At 37.3% G+C, this 18,020-nt stretch overlaps 1 protein-coding gene across 1 annotated transcript in view; it reads left to right on the forward strand.

Annotated features, from left to right (window-relative positions):
• LOC107729402 (succinyl-CoA ligase [GDP-forming] subunit beta, mitochondrial-like) overlaps nucleotides 1–15,263 on the forward strand; it is a 123,450-nt gene extending 108,187 nt beyond the window's left edge. The window contains exons 10-11 of the mRNA XM_016539885.1: nucleotides 8,593–8,713; nucleotides 14,475–15,263. Coding sequence (XP_016395371.1) covers nucleotides 8,593–8,713; nucleotides 14,475–14,590 — 237 coding nt within the window. The 3' untranslated portion in view covers nucleotides 14,591–15,263. The remainder of the gene's footprint in view (nucleotides 1–8,592; nucleotides 8,714–14,474) is intronic.
• The last annotated feature ends 2,757 nt before the right edge of the window (nucleotides 15,264–18,020 follow it).

Here is an 18,020-nt window from a genome sequence, read left to right on the forward strand (position 1 = left end):
ATCATAGTGAGCTGACTAGTGGCTACATACAGTAGGCAGCTGCCTTTTAAGGAAGCATTATAACCATCGTGGAATTCTTATAAGTGACTGATTTGGACTCTACACCAGTGGCTCTCAAATAGGAGGACTCCGAAAACTTGGGGCCACAGGATGACTTTTTATAAGTTTTTACATTTCTAAATTATTAATAATATTCAATAGTTTTTGTTGTTATCGTGTTGCTAAGCTAACAGCTTGATACTATAATATGCAATAAAAATACGTAGAATTCACAAATATTATGTAAAGTAATGCAATTTTAATTACACTGAACTTTTTTGTTTACGTTTTAGTATTTAGTTAGAATTTTTCACTGAATCCACCACCTGTTTTTTTTTTCCCCCCACAGAGCTTGTTGCAGTGTATTCTGGCATTGTCTCCAACACAAAGGTTACTTATTTTGGCTTAAAATTTGACTAAAAAAGTGTTTTAAGAGCCTTTCACATCACTGTACCCACGATGCCTCGAAATGCCTATAATATTTTACACAAATATTATATAAAATAATCAAATTTAATTATGCTGAACTGTTTTTTATTGTTCGATTTCAGTATTAAGTGAAATGTTTGTTTAATCCAAAATTTTCTCACTTAATCCACCATAATATAATAATTGTTTACAGAGCTCATTGCAATGCATTCTGGGATCGTCTCCAACACAAAGGATACTTGTCTTGGCTTAAAATTTAACCAAAATTAGTTGTCTTAAGGGCTACGCCATACCCTTGATATCTCAAAATGCCATCTCACTAGGCAGCTCACTATTTTGGATTTTGGAAAAGAGCAGTGGTGTATGAATTTTGAATCAGTTTTCCATTTCTCCATTTCCTCCTTCATATCTGCAGCACATTGTCTTTCGAGACCTTTGAGACCTCTAGATTACTCTCATAAATGAGCCTGCATCAAAGTTCAGATTTTAAATTGAGCTGTGATGGGCATTCGCTTGGCTTCCGTGCATCAAGTTTTTTTTTTTTTTTTTTTTTTTTTTTTTTTTCTGATTAGAAAATGCAGGAAGAAACATAAGACTTAAAAGCACAGAGGAACTCAGACACACGCAGACGGCAGTATGCTTTTATAGCACAAGTCATGGTGTCCTAACCAGGCGTGACATGACAGGTTCTCCAGTCTTCTTTCTGTCCACACTGAAAGTGAAAAGCAGCTTGGGTCAGCTATCGCTTTAATTAAAAGTCTTTCTTTTGGGTGAACTTTTGTTTTAGATCTTATTTTCTTGGGTGCATATAACAGAAAATCATATCAACAGTCGAAAACAACTTTAGATAGAGACCGTTAATGTCAAAAGTTGAAAAATTACAGGTCTGAGGAAAAGGCCAATTTATTGATCTTCCAGTAAAATTATTCAAATCTCCATGATTCGACTTTTTCGAGTTGAAACTTGCTGCTATCATTGTCTCAAGTGTTTATGCATGTGCATTATGAGTTCTTAATGTATGAGTGTTCTCGTCCTCATGAAGCTCAGTCTGTCCTTTTCTCTATTGACCGTATTGAGTCGTGCATGTTGAGAGAGAATTGAATGGCGCGCCGTCTGAAAGGATAGTCTAGCTCATCTCTGATATGCTTCAACCTGTAACGGTAGCTGTCACAGTTCACAACCCCGCCACTAAGGCACAAGAGACACTTGAAGCGGATATGGCCGACGCCAGGATTCAATTCACTAGGACACACCACACACCCCTCCGTCAATGTCTGTAGTCTCTGGCTGCAAATCCATTTCAGCTTTGATTGGTTTCTTTCTTTCCTGGAAAGATGGAGAGAGCAGGCACACACGTCTGACCGCAACTTCACGTGGTAGGGGGGGATTAAAGATGTCAGCACAATGTGAACCCATAGATCTTAGAAAATGGCACGTGTTTTGAGAAGGAAAAATAATGAATTTCGTTTCAAGATCGAGTCATTGACGTCTCTACAGAGAAGAGAGATTCTTAGAACAAGGGAAATTGAGGGACTTTCAGGATACAATTGGACCCTATAAAATCTGTTTTATTTCTTCCCAAATATCCATATAAATATTTCAATTCCCTCCACGTTTTTTGCATTGTGGAAATCACTGTGGTACCTAAGGATCACTGTGGTACCATCATGAATCTGTGTTTTTGAGAAAGATGGCCATCCCAAATGTGACCATTTCTCCTGTTTTATGCATCTGTATGTAACCCCCTTTATCCCAGGGTTTACTTCAGGGATTTGTGATCTAATTGAAAATATCAATTGTCTAAGTTCGTTCAAGGAGCTTTGGGGTATTTTTCCTTTTAAACCAAATTCTCAATTTAAATGAACAACTGAAATATCATGAAAAAGTAAAATAAATAATGCCACACACAAGAATTTAAGTTAGCCAGAAATGTATTTTGTGAGGCAATCAATTTAAATGCTCTTTGTTCTGGCACCTTAAAACCAAAGTGATTAATATTGAATGACACTCAATCTCCTACAATTAATTGAGCTTGATAACAGATATCAACAATGCAATTGTAACCCAAGGAAATAGATTTTTGAAAATCCAAGTTTGGAAAGAAACTGTCTCAGTCCCATGTAGTGTGTGTAAAAAAATATCTCAGTCCCGTGTAATGTGTGGAGAAAAAAACCAGTCTGCACAAATGTACATTTTAAATTGATTACATCAACAACATAAGAACACGTAAACCATTCCTTGTAAGAGAGTTCACATGTATTTTTAACTCATATTTTCCTTTTCCTCCTCCTATGAAATAAAGTTCTGAAACTTGTGTTGACCAAGATGCATTCGATACGTTCGGCTCCAGCCACAAGCCGGAAGAAAGATCCCGTCAAAGCTGTCAGTCAAGAAAAGGCAGTTCTCAAGTGTCTCCTAACACGAAGTGATACTCGGAATGGTGGTGTCAAGATGTGTCTGTGTTTTGCGAGCTGATTTTTTGACATAATGCTTCATCTCCTTCACTCTGGGTGAAGAGAGAAGCTGTCATGCTTCAGCAGGCTGGATAATTATTTCTCTCTTATCCCCTGTGCCAGGCCTAATCTGAGCCCTCAATAACAGCCTGGGACCAAACCACGTCTTTCTGTCCCCCCATCCCTTTTTTTTTTCTTTCTCTTTGCTCCAGAGGAACGGCAGAATCACTGGCAATGGATTAGCAGAAGAGGAAAAATAGCCTCTAGATTTGATAAGATTGTGCCAAATGAAGAGAGCCAAAAGACGGAGATATCAAAAAGGAAAAAGCATATTAACTTTCTTATCGACGGCGCTGGCTTTGCTGTCGCTAAGCTTACACTTTGCCAAAATATTTGAATATTATTTTCATATCTCTATGACTATGCCAAGTTTGGGTGACTGATATGAAGAGATATGAGGCCCAATCTGTTCAAATGGCACATGTTGGAGCATTTTGTCCACCAGAAGTGTTTCCCAGCTCTGATATCGTGGCTTTTTTCCTGAAAAGATCTGACTGTTAATATTTAATGCTAAGGAAGCAATTCGCATGATATCCATCTATTACCGTCTACACACCTACAGAAACGCCATTATTTTGCCTCTCTAATGTGCACAAACAAACAATTCCCCTTTCGCTCCTCCTTTCAGATTGACGACTGCTGTCAGCCGCCCCTCTTAATTTGAAAATGTTGGGTTTTAACCTTTGACTTGTAGCTTATTGAAGTATTCCACATCAACTAAGAGACTAAGGTGCAAAGACATCCAAAAGCTAACGCACGAAGCCTGCATTATGCAGATAAACCAGAACAATGGTGCTAATAGGGTATGACGTTTTCACTCTTTTAGGTGTTAACAAAAGACAGATGCACTTCTGCAGATTGATTAGCACTGGTCAATGTGGTAGACACCCCTTTCTCTGAGAGCACAGCTGCCAATGTGCAGTTGGATGATAATGCCAGTGCTCCCCGAGCACACCACAAGCGTCCTGGCGCTGATAGCGGCACAACGGTATTTATAATGAGCAGCTTATTAATGGAGATTTGCCTCCTTTTTGCTTCCTTTTGTTTCATCGTGTTTTTGGGATTATTGTTCCAATGCTTTAAAACACATCACAGAGGGACGTTGGACGAAACTAATGACAGACCAGTGGGTGTGTGTGTACAAGCTATTGGCACAAACCCGTTGCCAACGCCAGAGCCGTCTCGTGCCACAGAGAACGCTCCCTGAAACAAAAGATACTCCAAAGCAAATAAAGATGAAAAGGCCTAGTCAAAAGTAGGCTGCTTTCTTAAAAGTGAAAACCAACAGAGACACTGTACTGATGCAGTTTCTCACAGCTTTCTTAGAAGTCATGATTCATGTAAACTAAAACAAGCATGTGATACTAGACCTACTGGCAGCTAATGCAGACAAACAGCAACTCTGAGAGCAGCAGAGATAGTTTGCTATGCTTGAGGGCTTTGATACTATTTGAGCCACCTCTCTGCTTATTTCGATGCAGAAAATTCCTCAAAATTGCATTCAAGATCCCATGTGTTGTTTTCTGTCTTTTATTGATATTGGCTGAAACATAGCGACTTTTTTTTTTTTTGCGACTTTGTGAGATATAAACCCAGAATTGTGAGACAAACTCAAAATTGTGAGATATGAAGTTGCAGTTTTGAGAAGAAATGTTAGAATTGTGAAATATAAAATCGCAGTAAGAATTGTTGGATAAAAAGTTGCAATTACCTTATTTATTTATACATGCATACATACATACATACATACATTTGTTAATTTTTAATCTGTGGTGGAAACTGGCTTCCAGGTTTCAAGAAGATAAGACATTTAAAAATAAAATAAAATAATATGTAATTATTCATTCATTTGTTTATTTATTTTGACATATTTTAGGAGTAGAGAAGACAAATCAATGGCTTTGAAGCTCTTTACTCTGTATTGCACTGCTTATTTTTATTGACCAAACATGTTTGAACTAGCTTAATCGGCTATAAATTGATCTAAATTGAGATTGCACTTAACAAAGAATAGATTAATTGGATTACTGCAGCTAATAAAAGCAAGCTGACAGCTGACATTAGCGAAATAAAATGTAAGACAACTTCATGTTTAGCATGTACACAAAAAATTATTTTCTAGATCAATCTGTGGTCTGCTACTTAGTGTCATCACCTGTAGTGCATTCAGCCCTTTTTTTCACATCACTGTCATAAGCAAAGCCTGCTCTGCTTTCAGCGTTGCATATGCTCTATTTCACCATTAATGCAATATGCTAGAAATTTGCTTCAGAATGTGCGAGCCTGGAGGAGCAGTCCGACATTCCAACAGCAAAATGAGTTTGTTTGCAAAAAATAAGAAAACAAGATTCTGCCCCTCTGACAGTTTCTATCGCATTTGTTCTTTTTCATTCTAAATCCCACTGGCAGTTTGAGCGAAGTGCACTATATTTTTACGAAGCAGCATTTACTCATGTACGAGAAAGCATAAATCATGCCTACTGTAGGCATTAATATACATAGATGTCAATAGAAAATGCATGACTGGAAGAAATATGATGTGCTGCTGCTGAAGACCCTATTGTGTGGAGAATGAGGCCTTGTGCTGTTGCTCCTGGATCTGTGCTGCCCTCTAGTGTCAGTGTGAGGAGTGTAGGGAAAACCTGAGGAGCAGCAAAACCTAAAGCTGCTGGGAATGGCAAAGAGCTTATGTGACTCAAATGTGACAAGAAGTGACATCACAAATCAGGTTTAATTGTATTTGTTTGGATTTGAATAACATATCCATTTTTATAATCACTCTTTCTCTCTTTATATATATATACACTCACTCACTGGCCACTTTATTAGGTACACGTTGCTAGTACCGGGTTGGACCCCCTTTTGCCTTCAGAACTGCCTTAATTCTCCATGGCATAGATTCAACAAGGTGTTGGAAACATTCTTCAGAGATTTTGGTCCATATTGACATGATAGCATCGCGCAGTTGCTGCAGATTTGTCGGCTGCACATCCATGATGCGAATCTCCCGTTCCACCACATCCCAAAGGTGCTCTATTGGACTGAGATCTGGTGACTGTGGAGGCCATCTGAGTAAAGTGAACTCATTGTCATGTTCAAGAAACCAGTCTGAGATGATTTGAGCTTTGTGACATGGTGCATTATCCTGCTGGAAGTAGCCATCAGAAGATGGGTACACTGTAGTCATAAAGGGATGGACATGGTCAGCAACAATACTCAGGTAGGCTGTGTTGTTTAAACGATGCTCAATTGGTACTAAGGGGCCCAAAGTGTGCCAAGAAAATATCCCCCACACCATTACACCACCACCACCAGCCTGAACCGTTGAGACAAGGCAGGATGGATCCATGCTTTCATGTTCTTTACGCCACATTCTGACCCTACTATTATTTAACTGTATTTACCCCATTTTCAATGTGACAGGGAAATTACATTACAAATCTTTTTTTCTACATACTGTAACTTTACTTGAATCACATATTTTATATAATATAATAAAAGATAATTTTATTTGATATTTTCACCCACTTTTATATATATAAAAAATAATTTTATATATTTTTTTATTTTGTATTCTAACAATTTACATTCACCTTACATTATTCTTAAATTTCCTGTATTTCAAAAACATATTTTTTTATACAATTTTCTACACCTTAATTTTGACCATCCTATTTTTCTCCACATTAATTTAATTCATTCCCATCACAAATTTCATCACTTTTTATTTATTTTTATTTTATATTTTAACATTTTATTGTTACATTGAGTTTTAATTATTATTAATTATTTACCTGTATTTCAGACAGATATTGTATGTACAGTTGGACCCAAAAGTCTCGAGACCACATTGAAAATCTGGGATTGAAAATTTCATGAAAATAAATAGTTTGTTAATTTTAATCATTTCATTTCAATAATAATATAATACAATTGAATCAGCTTTTCACTTAATTTGATGTGCTGATAATATAATTTGTAATAGAAAAAAAAATTGAATACATATTTGATCTCAGACATTTTAAACCTGGTGATTTGAATGCTGGACTAGTTGTAGTCTGTCACACACAGTCAGGGTGACATGCTTCAGTGTGGTTGTGACGACAGACTTCTCAGTTTGAGCAGAACTCTGAATTGAAAGGTTTGGGTCAAGTATTACTCCCTTTGGCTAAGCAGTGACTGTGTCTCTACATATCATGCTTTTTCCTGTCCGTATCCTGTTAGAGTTGTGCATTAATGTGTAAACTGCAGTAGCTCAGACGTTACCATTGATAGGGAAGACGCAGCAGATGTAAACATTCTGCAGTCATGGTAAATGCCTGCCAGTTCCAGCATCGGAAGCTGGACATTACAGACACTTTCTCTTTCTATCTCCATCCAGCCTGTCATCATCTGCTGTGTGAGAGGGAATGTGCTGTTTCAGGGTCACATGCTGGAAACTCTGGCATTGGGCGCCCTTTACTCTGTCAGCAACACCACAGGCAGACGTGTTTTCCTTCATTTGTTTTAGTGTGGATTTATTTATATCATAAGTTGACAATGAAACACTAGGTGCCTGCAATATCTCAGGATGTAAAGATGTGGATATGCCATCTGGCAGCTCAGCCAGGTAGGGGGATGTACCTGTTGGTGGAGGCATTGTCTTGCTTGTCTGTGGGTCTCGGCCTGTATCTATTTCTGTCTCAGTCTGCTCACCTCTACTGTCTGTCAGCCTGTGGATTTATCTTTGACCCACCACTGACTAGGGAGTCAGCCATTCTAGGCTGTCAAGATGATTGCATTGCACTGAATCTGCCTAAAACTTCCCAGAATGCAATGTAAAAAATAGTGAGCATCAGCTAGTCACTATATTTAGTTATCAAAAATGTTTAGTCTTGGAATGCATTAAACCTTAATTGTGGTTTATTTGTTATGTATTATACAGTAATCAGAGTTGTTATATTAAAATTGGGATATGTTTTTCATTTTTATATATTTTATTTAATTTTTAATTTTACTTTAATTTCACAATGGCATAATTGCTTTTTTAGTTATACATTATTATTATTATTATTATTATTATTATTATTTTCAAATATTTAATTTACACATTGAATTACATATAATAACTTCATAATTACACATTTTATATTTACTATAATAATATTATATATATATAAGAAAAATATCCATATTTAAAACCATAATTTGTAGCTTCCGCTAACTGTCATATGCACGAGAGAGTGGTGTTCCAGTGGATGATGTAGGACGTAGGCGTAGCGTAAGCTCCGGTGAGAATAAGCTTGTCTCGTGAAAACCAAGTTTTGTTTACAGCAAAAGGAAAACCAGTCTCCTCTTGGCTGATATCAAAATCCTCTGACTTTTTTCTTTACAAATCCTCGTTTTGTACTTCTAATTCATGACCGGTGTTTTGTTTTCTCTGCGCTTCCACGTTTGTCACTTCTCACCAGAGCTTACGCTACGCCCTGCGTCCTACGTCATCCACTGGAACGCAGCTCTCTCATAAACGTGCTTACGACAGTTAACGGAAGCTATAATTACAGTTTATAAAGTTTTAAATATGGATATTTTTCTTACACAAATGCCAAACTTTTTCTCTTTTTCTCCACAGGTAGAGGCCATCTTGGTAAACATCTTCGGAGGAATTGTTAACTGTGCCATCATTGCTAACGGCATAACCAAGGCCTGCAGAGAACTGGAGCTCAAGGTTCCCCTGGTGGTCAGGCTCGAAGGTGGGTGTGGCCAAACAATAACATTTATACCAAAATTCGCAATTTATGAATCAAAGGTTTCAAACCTTTACCTGTATTCAAACCCGTGTCTGTCAAGTGTAGAGTTTGTTGGTTTTGGTTAGCAAACGTGTCACGCCACAGCATTTGCTGGTGGTAGTGAAAGGAGCAGAGGAGCCAGGCGTTGATTGCGGGACCTCTCACCTGTGTATGCTAATGCTACGCGCTCATGTGACACTGGGCCTCGGCCTGCTCCCATCTGGCCATTAGGATAATTGGCAGAAAACAGCTGAGTCGTTTTGCCCGGAGAGAGACATATACTCCACTCCATTAATTTTCTGCCCCTCGTTTGTCCATGCTGTACTCTGTCCTTCTGAGGACTGCTTAAAGGTGCAGTAGGAGATCTTGGAAAATGCTAGTAGCCTGATAGTACTGAAAGCGAACGTCCCACCCTCCCTGCAATCGCCGTCCAAAGCCACGCCCCCTGAACGCATATACGCTCACAGACCAGAATACCAGAGACAACATTACTACAATAGGCTACATCAGCGCTTCCCAATTCCAGTCCTCGCACTGGATGTGAAGACGTGTGTGTGTGAGTGTGATGTGTGTTAAGACGCTGCGCAGCGCAAATCCGTGAATGAATGTTCTGAAGTGAAGTAAACTTCAACGGATTTCCCCTGCTCAGAGAGTAGGGAGCAATGAACACTGTGTAGGGATCATATCGATCGGAACACAGTTCATGCACGTAGCTCACTTCAAACGAGCTGGTCTACATCATGTGTCATTCACCGGTGAGAAAATTTTAAAAGTACTACAATACCAGGAAGGAAGATTGGGTTGCTGATGTTTGTCTGCCATTCTCGCTCTGTCTGCACAGCATGCGTGAACGCGCTGATGACGTATCCTGTCTGTGCGAACCGGGTGTGCAGAGGTATGATAATACATACGTTGACAGGCAGGTAGAAAAGCATATTAAAACACTCGGACCGAGCGTTTTGATTGGACAAACATTTCTTGGTCCTACGCCTTCCACAGAATATATAAATACAGACAAATACATTTAGACCACTTAACTTAATGATTGCTATCGGGATGTGAAGAGACTTTCAACCAGCATAACAAAAAAAAATTCTGAAGTCAATCACCTATTGCACCTTTAAATATAGGACAAGAGCAGCATTAAGATATTTAGCGCAATTAAATGCTTATTGTTTTACGTTTCTGATAATATTTACACTTTCGGGGGGAATGCACATGTGGGCCAATATGGTGGCAATATGCCAAATATGTCAATGAATACAGTTTAAATGTTTGAAAGTGACTTTTGTGTGAGCTGTGATTCATACATTGCTACACTATTGGCAATATACAATTGACCTTATTTTGCCTGCAAAATTTCACTGTGTCCACACCTTTACGAAGAAGACAATAAGAGATATTTTAAAAATTGTGCTGGTCACTCTTTTCCATACAGCTTAGGTGCTCTCTGTTAACTGCTACAAACAAATCATTAAGTCAGTGAGTTAAACTTGAAAACTTGAACGAATCATTGTGCAACGGATTCATTTAAAAAAGACTGTCATTCTGACAATCATTCAAAAGAATGATTCATTCACAGACATCACTGCTTCTCTCACAAATTCTCCAAAAAGAGATTGGACAGTTGTCATGAGGGCAATGCCACTTGCCTTTTTCTCAAATAAAGCTATCAAATGGCTTCAGAAGACTTAGTGCAGAAAACATATGGGCCATTTTTATGATATTTTATGATATGAACTTACTTTCTCATTCATTGTAATTGCATGGAAAAGAGCGACCAATATAGTCTTCAAAAATTCTAGCTCTTGTGTTTCACCAAAGAAAGAAAGACCCATACATTTGGAATATTTTAATAAATATATTTGTATTCATTATTTATATAAATAATTAATTAATAATGGAATAATTTCCATTTAATTAAAATAATTGTAATAATACATTTAAATTAAATTATTACAAATAATTTCATCATTTTCATTTTTGGGGGGGTGAACTAGTCCTTTAAATGAAATGGCTAAAAGCCTTGATATCATCCATAGTGCAAAAGTAATTACTGGCACACAATTTTCACAAAACATTTTCCATCCAAATGAAAATGCCTTGAAGCAATAGTGGCTCAGATTCGCCTGCCCTCTCTGGAAAAGTGAATTAGCCACAGTGGCCTGAAAGCCCTCAGTAATGGGTGTAAGAGGCAGCATGCTGCTTACAGATCGATTGTCTATTCTGTCTCTCTGTCTGTGGCTGATCATGTCTGACAGATCGCTATAAGATGGTTCCCAGCTTAGAGTTTAGTTGTATTAGCTGCCTATTGATTCAGGCCCATTTCTTGACCCAGCCCCTCCATAAGCCCCACCTTCCCAAGAAAGACTTCAGGTACATATGAGTGTGTGTGCATGTTTCTCTACGTACTCTCTTCTTCCAACTTTTCCACAATCAGCTCCTTTATATAGACACATAAAGAGCATCCTGTTTGGGTATAAGATCCTGATTTTGTTCTTCAACATGCTGGATCAATGATACTCAGTTCAGGCCAACAGTAGTTGTTCACTCAAAATATAACTCACATTTCAGTAGATTTCTGATAAAGCTTCTTTCAAAACTCATTATTATTATATGTGACCCTGGAGCACAAAACCAGTCTTAAGTCGCTAGGGTATATTTTTAGCAATAGCCAAAAAAACATTGTATGGGTCAAAATTATCGATTTTTCTTTTATGCCAAAAACCATTAGGATATTAAGTATAGATCATGTTATATGAAGATATTTTGTAAATTTCCTACCGTAAATATATCAAAACTTAATTTTTGATTAGTAATATGCATTGCCAAGAACTTAATTTGGACAACTTTAAAGGCGATTTTCTCAATATTTTGATTTTTTTTTTTTTTTGCACCCTCAGATTCCAGATTTTCAAATAGTTGTATCTCAGCCAAATATTGTCCTATCCTAACAAACCATACACCAATGGAGAGCTTATTTATTCAGCTTCCGGATGCTGTTAAAATCTCAATTTCAAAAAATTGACCCTTATGACTGGTTTTGTGGTCCAGGGTCACATATGCGCATGCTGCTTATTCATAATCATATTCTGTCAGTTCCATAATGAGTATGTATGTTTAAACATTAGATATTCTAATGTAAGCTTTGTTCAGAGGCATAGGCCAATTCATACTGATTCATTCTGCTTGGGTTTGGTGTTAAGTTGGTCTCTTGCAGCACCTAGTGGCAGTGAGCGAGTACAGACCTGTGCGTGTCAGCTCCTAGATGCTGAGATCAATACAGTATATGAGATATTACCACATACAGTACATAGCATGCAGAGATTTGACTCGCAAAAGGCCATCTAAGATCCACCAATCAGAGCAGTCCAAGAAAAAAAATACCTTTCAGTGTGTGTGTGTGTGTGTGTGTGTATGAGTATTTTTCGTGGCTTTTGTTTGGGCTTGCTCTCTCTGCCCTCAGACGACTCAGCATTGTCAAGCAGCGGCGGTCGGTGGATATTCTATACTCCCAGCACACGGCCCTGCTCGCCCTCGTCCTCTGCTAATGAAATTATACAATTGATTGTTTTGTGCTGCCAAACGTGTTAGAAATGAGTTATTGTGCGAGCGGACAAAAGCGCTGAAATATCAGTAGTTAAGTGGTGCCGGTAATTGAATTCCTCATGAAACTGCTATTGATTAGAACATCCTCTCTCCTGAGAGAGCGAGTATTATCATAATTACACTGCTGGACAACAACACACACACCTGTACGTTTAGTGGTACTTGTACATTGGCATAGAGATATTTTAGATTTATACGTATGTAGCTTAAACGTACTGTAACTCAGATATACTGTACAGACACATTAAAAAACATTTTGGCACATGTAGAATTGCAGATCCAATCTGATATGGTTCAGATTTATATGCAGGCCAATATGCAGGATGATGCATTAATGCAAACACTTTTTATGGCCACATGGGTCATAAAAGAATGGGAATTTGAAGTTTGCATGTAGATCCATGGTGTTGAGGTGCTCATGTGGGCGATGCAAGTTCAAGTCTAGAAAAATAAATGTTTAAATACGTTTTTAAATTAAATGTAAATGTTAAATATTAAATAAAATATGTATAATAGTTATAATTATTAAATAAAAATTTTAATATATAATAGCATAAATAAATGTATAGAAAAAATAAATGTTCAAATATGTATATAAATAATTATAATATACAGTAAAGTACAATACATTTTAAAATGCTGTAATAATAAAATTATTTAAATTAAATATATTAAAATAAATGTAAAAAATGTAATGGAAAATGTTTAAATATATTTTTTATTTTCTTTATTATTATTTTAAAAGTAAATTTTAAAAATATAATGGAAAACAAAAGAAAATGTCCAGCACAATTCTGTAGCTTGCAAATCATTATTAAACAACATTTTGCTCAAATGTCTTCTTCATTTAAAAACAATATTAAATAATTAAAGTAAAAAAAAATATAGGCTTTTTTTTGACACATTCTGTGAGTGAGAGCTTTTCTCCCTAAGCTCCACATTGACCTGTGAAATCAGCACGTCTGTCATCTACAGCTGTTCGCCGATGCTCAGCAGAGTCACACACCTCTCACATGTGTCTGTTATTCCTTCACTTACATCTCACAACTTCCGTTCCCTTTACTTCTTGTCCTTCTGCCTTTTCTTCTCAATCTATCTTCATCCTTTTGACCCCTGTGGATTCGTTTTCTGATTTGTTTTATGGTGTTGGCCCCGGGCCCTGGTCCCGTGTCAGGGGGGCCAGAGTTCAGTGACATTCAGAGTCACTGTAGAGACCGCAAGGGCAGCCCAGACAAAATGATACAGTGCGTGCTCAGTCGGGACGTCTGCAGCTGGCACTAACACGTCCCCCCGGCCAGTGAACGCAGCACTCGCGTTTCCAGCCAATGGAACGAACAGGCCCGTTGCAATTCAGCCAATGGAACATTTCCTGTCCTTTTCAGCCTATGGAACGATCCCAAAGCATTTTCAACACTACTGCTCCTTCAAACCAGCAGAGACACACTCCCCAAACTCAATGGCGGCAACAGCTTTCTTGGCGGCATCATCGAGATCACTGGCAGAGGTGATGGGCAGCCCACTCTCAGAAAGAATACGCTTCGCCTCCTGAACATTGGTTCCTGAAGATCAAGACACTTTGGTTAATGGGGATTTTTAAGCCTTCACTTTCATTTTGACACACACACATTCTCAGAACCAGGGATGCTTGATATATTCTATTGGATTTTTTTTTTTTAAATTGGCATTGGTAAATATTGGATATTTATAATATCCACTGTTGGATAATTAACTGTAGACTCTCACTTCCCGTAATAGTTAAAGCTTGGTTTTTGCTCTTTGGATTGGATACTAATTAGATATATTTTTTTGAAATGCTTACTACAATTTTTATTATTTGTGAACCTGAGATGAAAATACTTCACATGTATGTCTAAGGTAAAAAACATGATTGAGCACACAATGGCGAAAACCAAGCTTTAACTATTACGGGAAGTGAGAGTCTACAGTTAAATATCCAACAGTGGATATTATAAATATCCAATATTTACCAATGCCAATTTAAAAAAAAAAAATCCAATAGAATATATCAAGCATCCCTGGTTCTGAGAATGTGTGTGTGTCAAAATGAAAGTGAAGGCTTAAAAATCCCCATTAACCAAAGTGTCTTGATCTTCAGGAACCAATGTTCAGGAGGCGAAGCGTATTCTTTCTGAGAGTGGGCTGCCCATCACCTCTGCCAGTGATCTCGATGATGCCGCCAAGAAAGCTGTTGCCGCCATTGCCAAGACATAAATGCATATATGCATACACACCATTCTTATACACCTCACCAACAGAGCTGTGGCATGACATAAACAGAGCCTTACACACTTCATGCACACACACGCCTGAAAAGCTTCCTGCTGAACCACAGAGACATACAGTACCAGCCTTGTCCAGTTTTTCCAGGGACAATAGTGTATTTGAGACCCTCTTCACTGGTCCCAACTTCTCAAAGTCTTGGGAACGTGACTTTTCCTGGAGTTAATATTTTTGTTGTTCAATAAATAACTGCGTTATATTCATTGCCTTACTTTAAGCCTTTTTATGGAAAGGTTCCTTTATTGATCATAAGTATGGATTTGTTTTTTCAAATTAAACTTAAATAGCTTAATTGCATTCCATATTAATCCCAACAATACATTTGTATTGCCTTAAGTAAACTATGAAATGTTTAAAGTGTCATATGGTGGAATAGCATGTTTTTTTTCATATGATTGAACTGTGAAATAAATCTCAAATCTGATATTGATTTCTTAATCTCCATATGATATCGCCATCCCAGTCTGATTTATGGTTTATTTTGTTTATAAGAGTGTGATACGACTTTATGGGTATAACATTTAAAACTCTAGATTAAGTATTGTTTGTCTACAATATTTCTGCCTTACTGATAATTTATTGAACAGTAAATTCAATATTGAAAAAGTTTGATTGACAAAAATTGTGATTCCCATATGCATCATTATGTATATTCACTTGCATTTAGTTTTTTTTCTTTTTAAATAAACACAAAGTGGTGTAGTTTTTATACTGTGCCTGTCATGAAGATGTTTTAAAAGCTAAAGGCCCACAATAAATGTAATTAGCTTTTTGTAATCTTGAATGTATTTTCAAAGTTAATGTATATTTAAAAATGAGTTAACAATGTTGAAAATAAAACATATTTCAATAAAAAAAAAAATCTCTTTTCTCTTTTTTTTATTTTAATCTTATTTTTGATTGAGCATCACAATAATTGTCTGCAAATGAGAGTATCTTAAGAAAAATGTGTTTTTAAACCACTAGTGATAATTACAGCATTAGACTGTGTGTGAGTGTGTGTTCAGAGGCGTTTTCTGAAATCCATCCCCGTCAGCGGGTTGGAACATTTAATGGATTATCTGTCAGGTGATCCGAGAGGACACCCGGACCGGATCAAGTGCCTCGAGCAACAGACCTCTGTCTCACTTTCTCCTGGTCTTCTTGTACTTTTTCATTCTGCCTTGCGTTCGCTCACTTCTCACTCTTCAGCCTCACAGTCAAATTGATCTGCATCCGCGAGAATCCCAAAACCAACCTGCGCGGCCTGCAAAGTGCTGATTTTTTGACCAAGCGATGCCATGCCGCACGTATCCACAAAGTTACATGTGAAGGTGAAGTGCGGATGGGTGTAAATCGAGGAGATGGTTCAATAATTGCCTATTTCAAGCTCTTCCTTCACCATGTCAAATACAAGTATGTTGATGGATTAGACTGTGGAGTTGGAGTCTTTGTAGAATATGCTCTTGTGGCGTCATTGTATAATTCAGAGGTCATTGAATGTGTGTCGGAGAAAGTAAATGTAATGACCAAAATTAGCACCGCTTTCTTGTATAAATATAGATGAGCTGAAAACCCTAAAGATGATACTGACTGTGAAGACAACCGATAATAATAGCTAGCTGTCATATAGTAGTTTAAAAGCTATTCTGTATCCTGGTCTCACTGCATTTTAAAGAGCCATCTTTCTTTATACAGCCTTGTAATTGTTCAATTGGAGTTTTGAAAGGATTGCGGTCACTTTTTCCCCTCAGAACGGATGTCAAAATGGTAATTGCCACTTTGGGAATCTGTCTTTTGAGTTTAGCGTTAAACTGATCGCCAGCCTCTTCGTGAAAAGCGCAATTTTCTCCCTGGACAGTAAGGTCAAGTCATCCATTCAGGAATATTGGTTATTTATTGTGTCGTTTAGAGGTAACAGCCACAAATGTATTAGTTCATAAACCAGCAATGTGCTTGTAGATGGCGTGTCGCTGTTGTATTTGAGTTGTCACACATGGGCTATTCACTCATTATGTGCTGCCAGTTCAGTACATTATTGTGTGGAGTCTAAAATGGACGTCTAGAGCTCTTTCGTATGAGTTTAATACCGTTCAGTACTTCTTGAGGTCAGGTAGAAGTTTCCTGAGAAATAAGTCTGCCAGTTTCCTGACCTCTCTCTGTCCTTGAGCTTTAGGAGGTATCGTTGTCTAAAGGATTGTCTTCTGTCACTGTAAAACTTCACAAAGAGGTTTGTCTCGTGGAGTCTGCGCGGCATTATTGCAGAGAGCCATAAAAGACAACGATGGATATGTTTTACAACAAAGCTAAAGGGAAAATGTTGGCCGAAAGCGCTCTCAGGTGGTTGATTTTGTTATCTAGTCAGTGCTTTATATTCAGGTCTCATGGTTTGGCCATATAGCACAGATGGGCAGAGAAATCCACTTCCCTCTTATAGAACTGCAGCCTGGGATTCTGTAATTGCAGCACTTTAAGATCGATTTAAATTACTCCTTAACAAGGAGTTGAGTTTTAAGGTGGAGGATGAAAAGGAAGACATTTGATTCCTTGTATTATTATTTGTTTTCAATTGTTGAAGTTTTACTCACTTTTTCTGCCTGGAATAATAGACCTGACAATCTTTTCTCTATTCCAGCTTTTTTTACTATTGTTGTTTGATGCCACGACTGCAATTATTTCTGTTTTATATTTGTTTATCATCAGTGTGGCTTGATCATTCTATCCTCTTATCAAAACTTTTACAAAATGTAAATAGCTGTAATCTATACCTATATGGTGATGATAATAATTATTATAATTATTATTATTATTATTTCATGCTGAATTTTAGGTGGAGAGAACTTGGAGGAAGACATTCATATTATATATATATATATATATATATATGCGTGTGTGTGTGTGTGTGTGTGTGTGTGTACGTACAAGTTAAATATTTTCCTGTATGCCAGAGTTCGAGTTTGATGAAATTAATACTATTAACAGTATGTTTATTGTTTATTAAATAATAAGGTTATTTTAAAATGATAATATATTGTTCAAAATGTTTTATTCATTAAAAATAGAAGCCCTAGCATGTGCATTGCCAAAATTTGGGGTTTTGAGGGATTTCAAGTAATTTCTCATGCTCCCAAGCCTAGTGTGACCATATATAAGCCACGTCACAAAGCCATTATGGTGCTATATTCAAATTGTTTTTATTAAAAAAATTAAATGAAATTAAAAAAAGCATTCAAACGTCACGATGATGCCATATTCGACTTGTTATGGATGATTTTGTTAGTTTACCCTAGGCTAAACTTTTAGGGAAGTACCTTGAGGCATAACTAACATCTCCTCCCACACTTGTCATGCGTCGTGTCTTTTATCTGTCCATGTCTGACTT

This window comes from Sinocyclocheilus rhinocerous, unplaced genomic scaffold (genome assembly GCF_001515625.1).
Source record: "Sinocyclocheilus rhinocerous isolate Xijiao unplaced genomic scaffold, SAMN03320098_v1.1 scaffold578, whole genome shotgun sequence".
NCBI lineage: Eukaryota > Metazoa > Chordata > Actinopteri > Cypriniformes > Cyprinidae > Sinocyclocheilus > Sinocyclocheilus rhinocerous.